The sequence below is a fragment of the Habropoda laboriosa genome, unplaced genomic scaffold (assembly GCF_001263275.1).
Source record: "Habropoda laboriosa isolate 0110345459 unplaced genomic scaffold, ASM126327v1 scaffold32, whole genome shotgun sequence".
NCBI lineage: Eukaryota > Metazoa > Arthropoda > Insecta > Hymenoptera > Apidae > Habropoda > Habropoda laboriosa.
Genome location: NW_017100135.1, coordinates 630192 through 645644, shown reverse-complemented (window position 1 = coordinate 645644; position 15453 = coordinate 630192). Strand labels below are relative to the sequence as shown.

The window sequence follows — 15453 nt, the reverse complement described above, 5'->3', positions numbered from 1 at the left end:
AAGGAACTGACGTTGATTATCAATCAACTTTTAGCTTTCTTGAGCTGTTACGTATATTTGAATTTCAAAGCGCGGCCGTTTCATCGTGATAAACAGGACATTATTTCCGCGGCAAATTGAATATCGTTATTCTCCGATAAATACGGTTCGAAACTGAACACTTTGTTAAACGCCTCGAGTGTTGATAATTGCATCGTTTAAAATTGTATCTGAAAATACGAACAACAAATATCTGAATGTAATAACGCTTAATGCACCGACACTTGCCGATACTACAAGGTAAAACGAAATGATTGTCAGCTTAATAGTGTCATCAAAGCATCGCATACTATTCTGTACAGTCATCTAATGCATTTGTAATTGCACCAGAACATCGTTGCATTCAACAACAAATTACCACCTTATTAATCGTTTAAAATTCAACAATAATTCGATGCATTATTCATTTTGAAAGATTATCCAAAATTCGACGCTGACGATAATTGTATATTTATAATTGAAAGTTGAAAGGTATGAATATATAATCAATAAGTTTCCTCTGTTTATATTTACAGAATAACATTCCTCATTTTTCAAAATCAGCTGAGTCACTTAAATTTCCTCGACTCGTTAAAACAATTAATTGATCTACAGCTCCCAATTTCCTTTCCCCTCTGAATTATTCAAAAATCTCCTCTCACATTTCTCCCTTACTCTCTTCCGTGCAACTCTACGCTTGCACCGAATTGAAAAAAAAAAGCCGGCTGAAGTGACAAGAGAAACAGAGATTTTTCAGCGGAGAACGAACGATATCCAAGAGCATCCTGTCGCCGTAGAGAGTGACACGGAGCGATGCGCAAGAGAAGAAGCGGCCCCGGCTAATAAACGCGCGAGCGAGGAGAAAAATTCATGAATCCCTAATTGAGTCTAAAAGCATGAGACCCTGAGGCTCGTTACGGCAAGTGTCACTGTCTGACTTTCGTCAGTGAAGATCCCTCTTATCGAGGGCCAAGAGACAGCTGACGCGCTGGTATCCCTACCACGGGCAACTCTTATGGAAACCTGGCGGCGCACACGTAAGAAACCAGAGTCGCCAGCTTGTCTCGGCTGGACCAGAAGGTGGAGGAGGATAAAGAGGTGGAGGAGGATGCGTCACGCATCGAGTTTGACGGAAGAGGCCGAAGAAGAAAAGGAGAAGGAGGAGAATGCGGAGGAAGAAGAGAAGGAGGAGAAGGAAGGAGAGGAGGTGGAGTGGCTGCGTGCAACTGCGTAGGCACACCAAGTAACTCGTGCTCTTAACTCCTCGCTCCGAAGCCCGTCTCCACGGCTAATTTACCTCAATTTACGGAATAGCGTTTCCTGTCGGGGCCTGTATATCGGTCAGGTCGTAGTACCAAAGTCTACGGAGAGGTATCACAGACAGGGATGGCTCTAGACACGCTGTCGCCATCCGCCACACCGTCCTCCTCGTCCGAGCAGACACGTGGACTCGAAACGGCTAGGCTCGTGTCGGCCAATGAAACCATCTGTGTGCACGTTCCTCCGTGTCCGCCGCTCGATTAATCGCTCTTTTAGGAAACTTGGTCGTACCGATCGTGGAAACGACTTTGAATCGAAAGTACAACGATCCTCGTATAATTGAACGAAGGTGTACAAAGGAGAAACGAGCGAAAGAATCCACCAGTACGATGGGTTGTAACAAGAATGTATCAGATTCGTCGTATTTGACTAATTCGATCGGTATTAACGAGCGACGGTTCGAGATAAAAATCGATCGGAAATATGTCGTAACAGTACCGGTGCTTCTAGAAAGGAGCCGGTCGTTATTCGTGCGCCGCTAGACGGCCCTGGATATGAATGAGAAAGGTAGAATCGAACGGAGACGGTGGGTTGGTCCCCGAAACTCTCACAGGTAGAACAAATACCTGAGATTTTTTCGGCGACTTAAGGACGGCCTAATTAGAGGCACGATGACGATGTCAAAAACCACGGACTCTGCCTGAAGGAACACGAAATTGGTCTAGCCACCCACCCAGCCAGGCCTTGCTTCCTCTCGACAACAGAGAAAGACAGACGAGAAAGGATACCGTTTTTCCACCGTGCTCTCCTCGATCCTCCACCTCACTTTCGAGCAGTTAAAGGTCACCTCGAAACTATCAGCCACCCTTACTCACCCTGAAATAGCAGTCGGCTAAAGGTGGCTGCAGGTAGAAGCAATACCTGGAGGAACACTTTTCCGGGAACCGGGACCTCCTAATTGTCGACACGACAATGACATTAAGGAAAAGGAAATCATTGCAAACTTTCGAGAAAGAGAGAGGAGAAAAAACACGTAATTCGCCACCTCTGAACGGGTTTCTTCGAAACGAAGGATAGAAGCTGAGGGAAAGAATTGGTTCTGCTTTTTCCAAGCTTTTTCTCCGAGACAAAGCTGTGGAAAAACAGTGACTCGGGGTTGAAAAGAATATCTTACTACATCGATATTTATTTGAATTACCCGAACGTATGTTGTAATTTCTAGCTTCCATCCGAAAATAAGTCGAAGTTTATGCTTCCGAAAAAAAAAAAAAATTGATTTGAAAAATTTACACGTTTCAGTGGTTCTCCGTAACGCGTTTCTATGAAATGCATGTTACATCACGTGTACAAAAATAGTTCGGTATACTTACTTCTCGTGTAAGAAGTTATACAAACGAACAGAAGACCATATTCTTTACACTCGACGAACAAACATTTTTTTCAACAATGTAGCTTCTAAAAACGTACCAACGCTTCTGTCTGTTCAAATTCACCGCAGATTTAGCTGAAAAATAAACTTCGACGTGTTTCTCGCGATCGTACTAAAAATTGAACGGTTCTCTCCGCGAGTAAAGCTGCGGAAGGTTAGAGAACCTTGGCGAATCTTGACAGGATTAAGCTCTAGTTTCACTGAAAGACTCACCCATCTTCGGTTCTCAAGACCCGGTAGGCCGTGATCATGTACGATCCACGATTCCTCCGATTCTTCACGTCCATGCTGCGATAGAGCCTGAGCTCTGCACCGATTATGTGTTCCCCGGGCGGTACCTCGGACACGTCAAACCAGAGCCTTTTGCCGCGCTCATGCCTCACTCCGGGAACGTGATGATCTGCAGATCGAGAAAAAACGTCTCATTAAGCAAGGCGAAACCGAGTGAGCGGCGAACGAAACGGAAACGTGGATTTACGACGGGATTGTCGAGCTGCAATTAGCCTCTTCACCCGGAGTAAATCGTTCTTACTCGTTATACATTGCTGCGGGGATACGATAGCTGGAACTTTCGTAAACATTCGTCTGTTCAACGATGCCGCCTTCTTAAAAGTTTAATTGTGGACGGATTCTATGGGGAAAGGTTCGTTTTTGTCGTATTCTCGATGGTAGAACGCGATAATAAGAAGGTATAATAGGTAGAATTGAAGTGTAATGGTAAAAGGGAAATGAACGAGGTGGCTTGATGAATCACTTGGAAAGGGGGAAATGGTGAATAACGTAATTAGGTAGTTAGGTTTGGAATAACAGCTGTTTCAGGGTGAATATAATTGAAAAGAATCCACCGGAGCTTATTTTCAGGAAATAGACAAAATTGATTTCAGTAACGATCGACATTTAAGTAACAATGTTCAAATAATTTTAGTAAGTAAGCTGCTATATTGTAAAAAAGATTGTGAAATTTTTTGTGTCATATTTAGGGTACTTTTAATTATCAATACATGTTGCACAGATATTTTTCCTTCCGAAAGTAACATTATGGTGATTTGTTCGATGTCATAAATTTGAATTACGTGTTTTCCTTTTCTGCAACTGTCTCGTTCGAAGGTAATTATCCTTTTATTCCGACGTAGATCACCGCTACTCGTTATCTCTCCGTCCGACGACGAAAGGTATAAATCTGAGGAATAGTCGGAAAGGTAAAACCTCGGTAATCTCGGTAAACTGAGTAACCTGTTCATTTACGATAAATTTCTGAGCGACGTCTCGAAACTTTCCTCCTCTAATTGTCTACCTAGATATTGCCTGAATTCTTCTACGGTCGTTTCTTTTCCTAAACGTCGATTTTAAGTGCACTCCTCGAAATACCGTTCTTCCTACATGTGCATTCCTGATCGAAGTGCAACGAAGAAAATGCTTCCACCGAAATAACTTCGAAAATTTAAATTTTCTATTTCGACATGTACACCAACAGTTTGTTCAGCTTCGAATTTTTAACTATCCCTAAAAAAGGAAAATCACAACCGCCAAGCATCCCGATAAATTCCCGAACAAAGTAGACGCAAATGTTACGAGTAAAACTCGCAATAGATTACGAAACCCTTAATTATTAATCCAAAGAGGAAGAGGAAGGAAAAGAAGAATAAAACAATAGAGGCAAATACAACCGTGGTTCGTTCACAATGAGGTTTGGTCAGCCCGAAGGAAAAAGGAGTATCGTTCCGAGTAGCTATCCGACTTTCAGCGAGCATCGATCAACCAGGTTCCTTCGAAGCCAGCTACCCGCCAGCAGCAACGGTAATTCCATCGTTCACGCTAAACTGGCTGCAAATCAATTTTCCCCGAAACAACGAACCGAAGCTGCTCGTTCCAGTCACATCTTAATCCCCTGGAGCTCTCGAGGCTGGCTGGCTGGTTGGGCAGCGATTCGAACGAGCATCGTTGGATCGTCGAGAAAGAGAGAGAGAGAGAGAGAGAGAGAGAGAGACGAAAGTCGGATAGCGGAGGACGAATGGGGCAAAGCCGACACCGATAACCAGCTATCCTCGTTCCGGCACGAGATCGATAAGGGAATCGTTACCCTCGTAAATGAGAGGCCCCCAGAACGAGCCGTGGACAATTCGCAGCGTGAAATCGTCCTTTTTTCTGCCGCCAAAGCGAGCGCCTTCGAGAGCAAAAGGGAAGCAACAGTGGGTACCCTTCCTCCACGCTGGACCATGGCCCTTAAGTAATGCCTAATGTTTCTTCCGAGGAGGCCGACTCACCGAGGTGGGGGACTAGAATGAGGAGCAAACCGAACCAGAGCCGAAAAGGGGAAGAGGGAGGGAGGGAGGGGACGAGGAGCCGGGAGAGACGAGGGCATAAAAATTTGTTTTGTTTTTCTCTTGGACGGTCGCATTCCAACGGCACCTGATTGCCGCGAGCCGAGCTGGACCCCTCGGCTCTCGGGGTGGTCCCGAATAGCTTGGGACCATCCTGGACCGCTCCACGACCGACTGGACTTTTGTTTTTTACCCCACCAGCCTCCTCTTTCTCTACGTCCTCGGTCTTCCTCCAACAGTCCTCTCTTATACACCTACAAATACTCTTCTTCGTCTTCGTCTTCGTCTTCTCTTCTTCAACTACTTGCCCTCTCGTCTCTTCTCTTCCTCTACCTCTCCGCGCGCGTAACGTGCACGCGAGAACTCGGAGAAAGAGAGAGAGAGAGAGAACGGATCACGAACGGGGAGCAGAGCAGCCACTCTTTTCTCGTGGAACGCTCTCTCTGCTCCTTTCGTTCTTGCGATATTTTCCTGGAAATATCCGTTAGCTGTTTCTCGGAGATCCTGCGTTTCGCGGGCTGCTCTGATCGACGATGAGTCGATCCTTACCCGTTCCTCGCTTCGTTCGACAACTTTCGGCCACTACTCAGGACGGATTATTAGTTCGAAGTAACGCAGCGGCCAGATGCTCCTTTTTCGATCATTCGACACACATCGAGCGTGGGAATACGCGGCTCTTCTTCTCTCTCTTTCTTCTTCTGTTCTCTGTGTGTTCCGTCCACCGTGCCGCGTTTAGAGGCTTACGCATAGTTTGCACAATTGCTCTCTCGTTCGAAATTCCCTTAATTAGTTTCAGATTCGATTATACCGCTCGATCTGTTCCTTATGCCGAGATCAAGTCGAGCTTCTTTTTGCAAATAATAGTAAATTATTGTGAACTCATCGATACGAGGTGAAAAAAGTAGCTAGTCTCGGGTTGTTCAGTTTTAGTTTCTACTTCGAAGAACAGCGAAGGCGCTTCCCTTAATTTACGACTTTTATATGATCCATAAAGGGATCTGTGGAAGTTAGATTGAATATCCCTTATTGTATACGGATTAATTATCTCGATGCTACTCGTTAGTCGTTGAAATATTACATGATGATATGTTACGTTCTACTTCGGATTGTTTAACACTGTATCAAGATTAAGTAACTAATTTTACATGAAAATGATTTTTTGAAAATAAATGGAATAACGAAAAATCAGTCGTTTCGTCGATCAAAAGTTGAGTTAATCAGTTTGGCCTCTGAATGGCTCATATTTGCATCAGCAAACTCAGAGCGATCTAATGACACGATAAACAAACAGATCTATCTAACTTTTATACCACCGAATACCAGAAAAGGTAGACATTCATAAACAATTAAAAAAACCATGTCTTCAATTCCCCACAAAAATGTCCCGAAATCACGAACAACGAGATCTAATTAGAAACAATTTCTCCAAACGTGGAAGTAGTTAACGATCGAACGAAGAAGATCGTAGTACGAACAAATGGATCGACGAAGAAGAACCGAAACTCAACAGCCGTCGCACACGTCGGGCCTAATCATTAGTCTAACTACGAGTAGAGGGAACGGTGCTCGCGGCATTCGCCACTTTTACACAGCGCGCAGAAAGAACGAACGGTCCATCCATCTCGTTCTGGCATGTTCCCCTTCCTCCTCCTCCTCCTCCTCCTCCTTCAACTTCTTCTTCTTCTTCTTCATGGCCGGTTCTTCCTTCTTCTTCCTCCTGTCTGGCCCGTGAAGGAGCCGCCCTCGGCGGAAGATAGATAGATAGGGAGAGAAGGAGGTCCTGGGAAGAAAGGAGCAAAAGGAGCATCCAGGACGAGCCAGGGCACCCAAGTTGAGACATTTTTACCTGCCCGCGGCTTCACGTGGGGAGAGATATTGACTCGTCTTCCCCGTTCGGCTATCCACGCGATTTGGCGGAACAGAGAGGGCAGATGGGGAAACTTTGTATAATATATGGGCCGCACCGCGACTCCACACGCACGTGTGAGCACACGCCCGCAAAATTCGTCCAGATGCACGTAGCGAAAGGATTGGCCCGGGGCGGCCCATAAATCGGACGATACTTTTTAGGGGAGTACGCGAACCCTCTCTGACAAATGGAAAGATCATGACGACTAATTATGCGAGCAATTAATATTTCCGGGCTCGGTTTTTCGTGTTATCGTCGACGATCCTTAGGTAACCCGATGATGAATAACCCCTTAACTTGTGATTCTTTTTTGCGTTTAAGCATCGGCTATTCACTATTTTAGTACTGTGTTAGATAATAAAGGCTAAGGTATCGTTGATGAATTACATTTGGCAATCCTCGGTTTTCTAACTTTGTAAGTTAGAATTAAAATTCATTTTTGTTACCAATAGAGCGATTTTTGTCGCATCTTTAAGTGAAACAATTTGTCCAATGATCTACATTCGTGTTTCGCTAATTTGACGAACTGTTAGGACGAATTGTTTTGTGAACACAATGTGATAGATTTGAGTGAAATTGCAAGAAGAAAAAGAAATGGTCGTGTGTAGTAAGTTCTTTTTTTAGCGATATTAGTTGCGAGTGAAACGAATAGAGACACGTAGGAAGAGATTTACGAAATTATTTATGAGATGCTGTGTTTATAGGGGATACTAAGTTTGGCGGAACGGGCAATAATGTTTCTACTTTGGTCCGTCTCTCGATAAATTAGCATTCGAGATACGCCCCGTTCGCGGCGAAAACGATCTCATAGACGGCTGTACAAAAAGGTCAAGAACAAACAGCCTTCAAAAATGGTGACAAAACATCTTTCTCTAAATATCGATGACTGTGATCGCCGTGGAAATTGCAGATTTATTCCGAATTCGTGAAGGACGGGGATTCGAAAATTCAAACAAATATGTTATTTGAATACGTACTGTCTCATTAGGGGAAATTAACTCCACGAATCTTTTTTGTACTCCTTTTTTTAATCGTTCGTGACGTTTGCGTAATAGTTGATCATATTTGAAGTGTAACTCGACTGGTGTTACATTGGTAAATCGTTGTTAATTTTTATTTTTTGAACGTGAACGAGTCTTACAAATTTGTCTAATTTCATCAAAGAAAGAAAATTTATTAAGCGATAGAAAAGAATTGAGCAATCGAAGTGTCGATCCCCCTCAAGATGTTCTCCATAATGGAAGTGTAGAATGCAAGGAATTCAATTTTAAAGAATTTGAAACTGTCGTCAAATCTAATTTATAAGTACAGAATAACTGAAGTAAAGAAGAACCAAAAAATTAATTAATACCTAATTCTTAAAAATAATTAAAAAATTCTTTAAATTCTTAAAAATTTGAAAAAAATTCTTAAAAAAAATTCTTAAAAATTTCTTCGTATTTAACAAGAATGCTACACTTCGACTCCAATCCCAAATCTTTTATTAATTTTAAAAATCTCCATATTGTCCATGGATAATTAAAAAAACTAAACATCAACATCAAATCCGAAATTTCATTCGTATCGAGTCACCGATATCTCCCACAGCAGAAACTATTTTAAGGATACTACAAAATACCTACAAAACTCGATTCAACCTCGTGTTACCCTATACCCGACGAAACCATCGAAAGCGATCCCAAACAACGAAGAATTCCCATTTTTCGCACCTTAAGTATCGTTCAACTTCCGTTCAATCGGGTGTCCCAGACGAAGGAACCGAGAACCGGTGTCCGGAGGATCAGAAAAACGAATACAGTAGCAGATTACATTCAAATCGACGGTGTTTTTTCTTTTCCCTCCCGCAAACGATCGCCGATTCAATTGGCTGGCAGTGACGCGCGTGTAACAAACAATACGGGAACGAGCATAAACGAACGAAAGGAAGGAACGAACGTACGAGTGAACGAGCGTGAAAGAGAAAGAGAGACTGGACGCGAGTGAACATTGTAAAGGGGCTGAGGAGGCGAGCAATGGCAATCAATTAAGACTCGCCGGGCGTCGTATAACGTAATAACGCGTTTTAATTTATGCCGGTTTTTATCGGACGCCCGGAGTTCCCAGTACTGGGTTGGGTACATATGTCGAATAAGTTATGGTTATGGGTGTCAATTTATATGCATGCCGCATATCGCGTCGAAGAGCCTAGAACGTTTCTCACCGCGAGCCATGCCATGAGACGTCGTCTCTCGGAGATAAAGCAGGAAAGACAGATAAAACGTGAGAGAGAAAGAGGGACCAACAACTTTCCGAGAACTTCGTTCGACCGCGCTTCTTCTGCCACCCTCGCGAACGACGCGACTCTTTTATAGTCGCTTGGAAACCGATGTCCTCCTCCTCGCCGTTCGTCCACTGATGCACACCTAGTGCACCTCTTCATCTCTCCTTTAATCACCGTTCGTCTTCTCGTCACGAGGATCTATGTCACGTTACGTGAACGATCGAGACTTGTCACGCCTTTGGAAAGTGTGATTTTATGTGTTTTCCAACCCTCTTGGTGAGTTCACCTCGTGGAGGGTGAAAGATTGTTCTGTTCTCCTTGGGATTCCATGGATTTCGCTGAATTTTGAATCTTTTGGACGTGAGATTGGTGTTGAAGAGAAGCTTGTTTGTTTAATACCGGGTGTGTATAATAGCTGGAATTTTTTTAGAGTTTATAATATTGTATATCTATGATATAGATCAATTCTTTTCTTTGCCATTTTTTGTGCCATTCTGGATCATTTGCGATTTTTGTACCCTTTTGGACCATTTGCATTGGTCCTTGTCATTTTGCTATATCATACTGCGACGTATGAAACATTGCTGTTTCCCTGAATTATTTTTAGAAGTCTATCACAAAGGGGTGATATTTCTTCTTCTTTTCAGTGTGCTTTCTTCGTTATCTTCGAATTTCAATCTTTGTTAAGCCTCAAAAAAATTCCAATTGCATTTGTATTGTTTACCAAAACCCTAATAATTTTTTGTTCTTTAATATTTCGTTAATTAGCAGTTGTAAATATTTTAAAAAACTGCCACTGTTTTCTTTAATACTTTGAATATAAAAATAACCCTCGTTGTTTCTCTTTTCGTTGTTTTTTACAATTGATAAACAATTTTCTTCTGCCTCGAATATTCTATATTGGCGATATGATAAGTTCGACTCGACGAGAGTTTCAAATTCTTGACGGAGTTCTTGTCCACCGTGCACTTAACTCTCGGGAATTCATTTATTCGCGGTGAATGGACTTTTCGCTGCACTTCCTGAGGCACGTTAGAATTATGGATTATCTTCGCGTCGCAAGCAGCAAGAGACAACGTTTTTCTTTCTCCTCTTCAATTTATTCTATCACCGCGATTTGACGAATTGCACTCGCGGAGAATTCTAATTCACCGGTTAACTTCTTCTTCCTCCTCTTCTTCTTCTTCTTCGAATGTTCGGTTTTCAAGTATTCCACAGACGTGTTTAGAACTTCAGATTTCCCTCTTTCTTTGTAGCACCTTGGCATCTCTATCTTTGCCAATTAAAATGTTTCACTTTATCAAAATTTCTATTTTCCAAAACAGCCCCTCCTTTTTTTCTATTCTATTTCTATCCAATTTCATGACCTACGCTCTGCAGCAATTCTTTCTAACAATTGATCTTCAAGAAATCTTCCAAACGTCTAAATTTTCTTTTCTTTAATAAAAAAAACTACCAAAATAATTTGTAATTTAAATATAAAAAATATGAAGTAAACTTCCAAGGATAAATTTTCTAAGATATTCCATAATTTTCCATAGAATATTTTTGCTTCATTATATTCTTTCATTTTTATGTTTTCTTCGAAAGAGAAGTTTGGAAAAATATTAACTAACGTGGAGTATGAAAAATAATACAATAAACACCCGTTACTTGTTCTTTCGCATGAATTTATTCAACACATTTCTAAAGTAACATATTTAAAAGTTTACAGATAAATCTATCCGATCGGAAACTTTTGTATGCTAATGCAATCATACTGTACATACATTAATCATCGGTGGTTCTAGCGTTAAACCGCTACAATACATTTACCACTGCACAACTGCTGTTATTCCACTTTACATTCAACCTTATTGATTCGACAAATTGCAATCAAGCAGCTCTCACTCTTCCAAACATTCACTCGTTATCACCTCCATCTCAACGCCTCAATCTCCTCCCTCATTGTAGCGAACAAGCAACAATCACCTTTTAAAATCGTTCGCAGCATTCACTTCAATGCCTCCAATAGGCCTCCAGGTGTAAAGAATAGTGTTCGATGTATCGATATGCATCTGCTCGCGCCAAGATCATTTACCAGTAGGATCGCGCAATTTTCACGGACATTTTCTCTCGGGAACAAAAATTTAACAGAACTTCAATACGAAAAATTCCAAAAATAAAAAATTCCATAATATAGTAGATAAAGTACTTTTCAATAATTTGAATACCAAAAAGACGAATTTAAATGTAATTTATTATTGTAAAGCGATTTTTATTATTCTTTTCGCCAACTTTTTCATTCCTCTCAATACCAACACAGGAAATAATCCAAACTATACAAAATTTAAATGGCATAAATTTCTTAGCATTGTTAAGAAGTTACACTACCCTGATGCATCCAGGAAAAGAGGAAAAATTTGGGAATTTTTTTCATAGGTAACCACTAAACGAAATGCTTCAATTTTTTTCAAAGGACATAAGTGTAACTTTCATCTATCTCCTCCAATTTAAAAACATCTAAAAATACTACAAAATGGAGGAGAATTCACGAATTACTATAACCGGTGTGAATGGAGTCGCGGAAAATGGCGAACCGTTTCACCACCATCTTCCATAGTAATTTCAGCAGCGTGCTTTAGTTCACGGCAGAACGGAGCTTTCGCGATAGCTAGTTCGCGGAATTTTTGTACGGATACCAGCTATACAAACAATTAATTCGCCAGTCTTCCGCGTTTATCTCGTCGCTTTATTCATACGACCTCGAACTCCAGCGAACGCTCGCATGTAAACTTGTTCGCATTTGCATGTTGATGTGCACCGAGTGCAGGGGGAAGGTCGTGTAACGAAGATCCAACCGCGGCGATCATCATCGGCACACCGCGTCCACCTCCGTTTCGGGCTACAATTTCGTCACTTTCGCGTTTTACGCCTTTATTCTACGAATTCCGCGCTCGTTTTAAAAGAGTATTCCCCGAACTCCCGCCTCCGGGAACTGTCCGCATAAATTTGCACGATCGGGAAACTTGCGAACACACCGACTCGTCCTGGCGCGAATCTGTCGCCCCGCGTGTGTCAATTAGCACGACACGCTCGCCGCTCGTCTAATGAGCGCGAATCGCAAAAATAACACCGCGTTCGCGTTTGCAAATTGTTGAAATTCACCAGCGTGTAGGTATACAATTTATGTCATGCCGCACGTTGGCGTTTCTCTTTTTCCTTTTTTTTTCTCTCTTTTGCAATTTGTCGTTGCTCTATGTTGGACCGCTTAGATGTTTCAATTCTATGCGCGAAGAATTTCGATGTAATTAACACGTTTCTAGGTATGGGGAAATGTAAGTTTCGAGAAGTCACTTTGAAATATTTCATTATAGAAAAATATCGATACGGGTTGAATTCTTGAGATTTTGAAATTTCTTTCGCACAGATTTTTCAGGAGTGTCAGGTCGAAGAATAAGTTCTTTCGTTTGATGAAAGTTCCATTTCTGAAGAGTTTAGAGTTTTCACTATGAAGGGTTAACAGTATAGGAACTCTGCAAAAGTGGTCGCTCGTTTACGAAGAGCGTACATATACGCCCATCTGATACGGAGAATTTATTACATTTATTTCGCGCTTCACAAATGAAATATCGCTGTCGACTGAAAGTCAGGTAACCACCAGAATGCACCAGACGTTTGACAAGTTGATTTTTAATCGTGAGTATCTTTATTTTTATGCACAATTGTTTGCTCGGTACGCAGCGAGCGCTTCTTGTCTCGAGCGTGCCGCAGCGAAAGGGTTAACAAGCACATTAATTATTGATATAAAAAGAATAAGGAGTTCCACGATATTATAAATTAAATGAATTGAATATTTTTAAGGATACTAACTAACAAACAAACGTTTGCTAAATTTCTGTAGTCTGAAAGGTACGAGTCTTATATTTATCAATTAAAATAAGTATAAATAGAAGTTAACAGGACAAAAATTTTAGTTTCTACATTGCAAAATCGCATGATTTTTTTTCTAATAATTAAGCGAATTTTTAAATAACCTCATGAGTTATATTTCATCCCAAATGTTTTTTTTTTTTTTTGAACACAGCATGCATAAAAAAATGTTTAAAAAACCCGATAATATCTTAGAAACAGCCACGTGAATATTCTACAATGCTTTCTAATCAAATATAACGTTCATTTCCGTTACTGATTAACATTTCAAATTCCGATTAATTCGTCGGCGTCAAGAAGTTCTCGCTGTAGCAGGAATATTTCTTTTTATATCCTGCCGATTTCTTGTTCGAAACGTTTTCGTATATCTACATCGATCCGTTGGTGATAAAACCGTGAACTGTTACAAAGAGACAAAGATGGATCGACTGGATTCCTCAAGCACATAAATTCAATTACAGAACTGAATAAATAACGAAACTAATTGCGATAGCCGACACGATAATTTCCATATTTCTTTCTTATTATGAACAAGCGGCTCTCCCATTGATGTTTTCAGTTACGAACGCAGTTAACAGTTTCGGTGGATTATACGCCAGGTAAAATCTTATCTTTTCGGGGATCTTCTCCGCGACAGGCGATGAAACATCGCCTTTTCTGAAGCGTGTATCCCCTAACCTTCCCCTTGGGGGAGCCATCCTGGAAAACGTAACGTGCCGTAAAAACTTTGTGTTTTGCACTCGAAAATGTTCCAAAGGGAAACTCCAGGCGAGAATTTATCACCGTTATAGCGGTTCGGACTTCGATGAAAAATTTCGAAAGTTTCTCTTGCCGAACAATGTACCATTCGTTTCTAGAATTATTCACACTTCTACCGCTGCAAGTGTGAAGATGCAATTAGAAAAACTTTGAGGATAAGCTAACGAACCTAAAAAAAAAAAGGAGCAAATTATGCTGTGATATTTTCTTCGTAGATTTCGAATCTATAAATAACCACGAGTGGTATAATTAACAAGGTTCAGACGTTGATTAATAAGAAAGTTTCATTTATGGGATTTACTATTACTCTTAGGCACATTCTCTTCAAGTTATATACTAAAACAAGAATAGTTCGCCAGAGTCGAATCTATCGAAACAACTCCATAAACGAGCGTAACACTGAAATTTCCCGCGCAGGTAAATTTTATGAAATCACTAATTAAGAGCGCCAATTAAGGAGAGACACGGATAACGAACGTGTGAGAAAAATGATAGAAATGAACATCAATTAAGAAGAAACTTAAATCTAACATTAGGAAAAATATTTCCAAATAATTCTACCGATAATTGCAGCAACCTGATAAAAATAAGATTGATCCTATCGATCGTACGAAATCTGTCTCTCCGCGTGACAGCACGATTAAAAAGTGTACATTTCGGGCGCGTGAAGCGTGACTGCGTTCCTCGCACGATTTTCGCGCGAGGCGTCCCTAAATTTCACGGAAAGAAGACGGAATTGCATCGAAGAAACGGTGAATTCCAAGAAATACCTGTCCTTCGTTCATTCACTCGTCACAAATTACCATTCTCCGTGTTCCACTCGCGTCACGGCGGCCGAACGCGGAACAATTTACGACGCCACTGTGTGCCGTCTTTCGGGAAAGGAGCTCTCCTCCGAGGTAGGGAATTCCCCTTTGCAAGGTTCGTTGAACCGAATATGTCAGACTGCGAGATTTATCCCGTGTGAATAATTTGCTGCCAACGCGGCCGGTGATATCTCGAAGCGACTGTGTCGGGCGATCGCGCCAGTTTTTAACCGGTTGTCTCAATTTAGGTACGATTATCGATCTCCTCCGATCATCTCGTATCAGGTCGCGGTTTTTCGTCTCGAAACAGGGAAAAATTCTGTATAATCGGTTCGAGCTGGGATTCCTCGTCGAATCTTGTGAAATTAGGCAAATGAGTTTGATTATGTTTTTCGCGACTGTAGCATGATTTGTTGTCTGATTCATGCTGTGAACTGGGAAACTGAGCGAGTGTAATTTCGCGTCGAATCTTGTGAAATCAGACAAATGATTCTGATTATTTTGTCAGGAGAAAGACTATCTTTTCAATTAGAAGATTCAGAGCTTGTGGTGCAAGGAAGTTAAAGAAAAGCACGAAGAAAACTCTCGATGAAACTTATGACAGTTGATCACGTTGACATTTAGTTGCTTAATTTATGACTTCCTGTTGTTACATGAAACAATATTTACAAGTTTCGGTAGGTGTGAAATGAAATTTTTTAGCACCTTTTGTATCAGGAATGACTAAATTAATCCTGGATTTAAAAGAGTTAAATATACATATAATCTATTTGTCACAA

General features: G+C 41.2%; 1 protein-coding gene across 1 annotated transcript in view; it reads right to left on the bottom strand.

Moving 5' to 3' along the window:
* Positions 1-15453, bottom strand: part of LOC108578369 (protein 60A) — a 35615-nt gene that overhangs the window by 15321 nt on the left and 4841 nt on the right. Inside the window, exon 2 of the mRNA XM_017941694.1 lies at positions 2921-3107. Coding sequence (XP_017797183.1) covers positions 2921-3107 — 187 coding nt within the window. The remainder of the gene's footprint in view (positions 1-2920; positions 3108-15453) is intronic.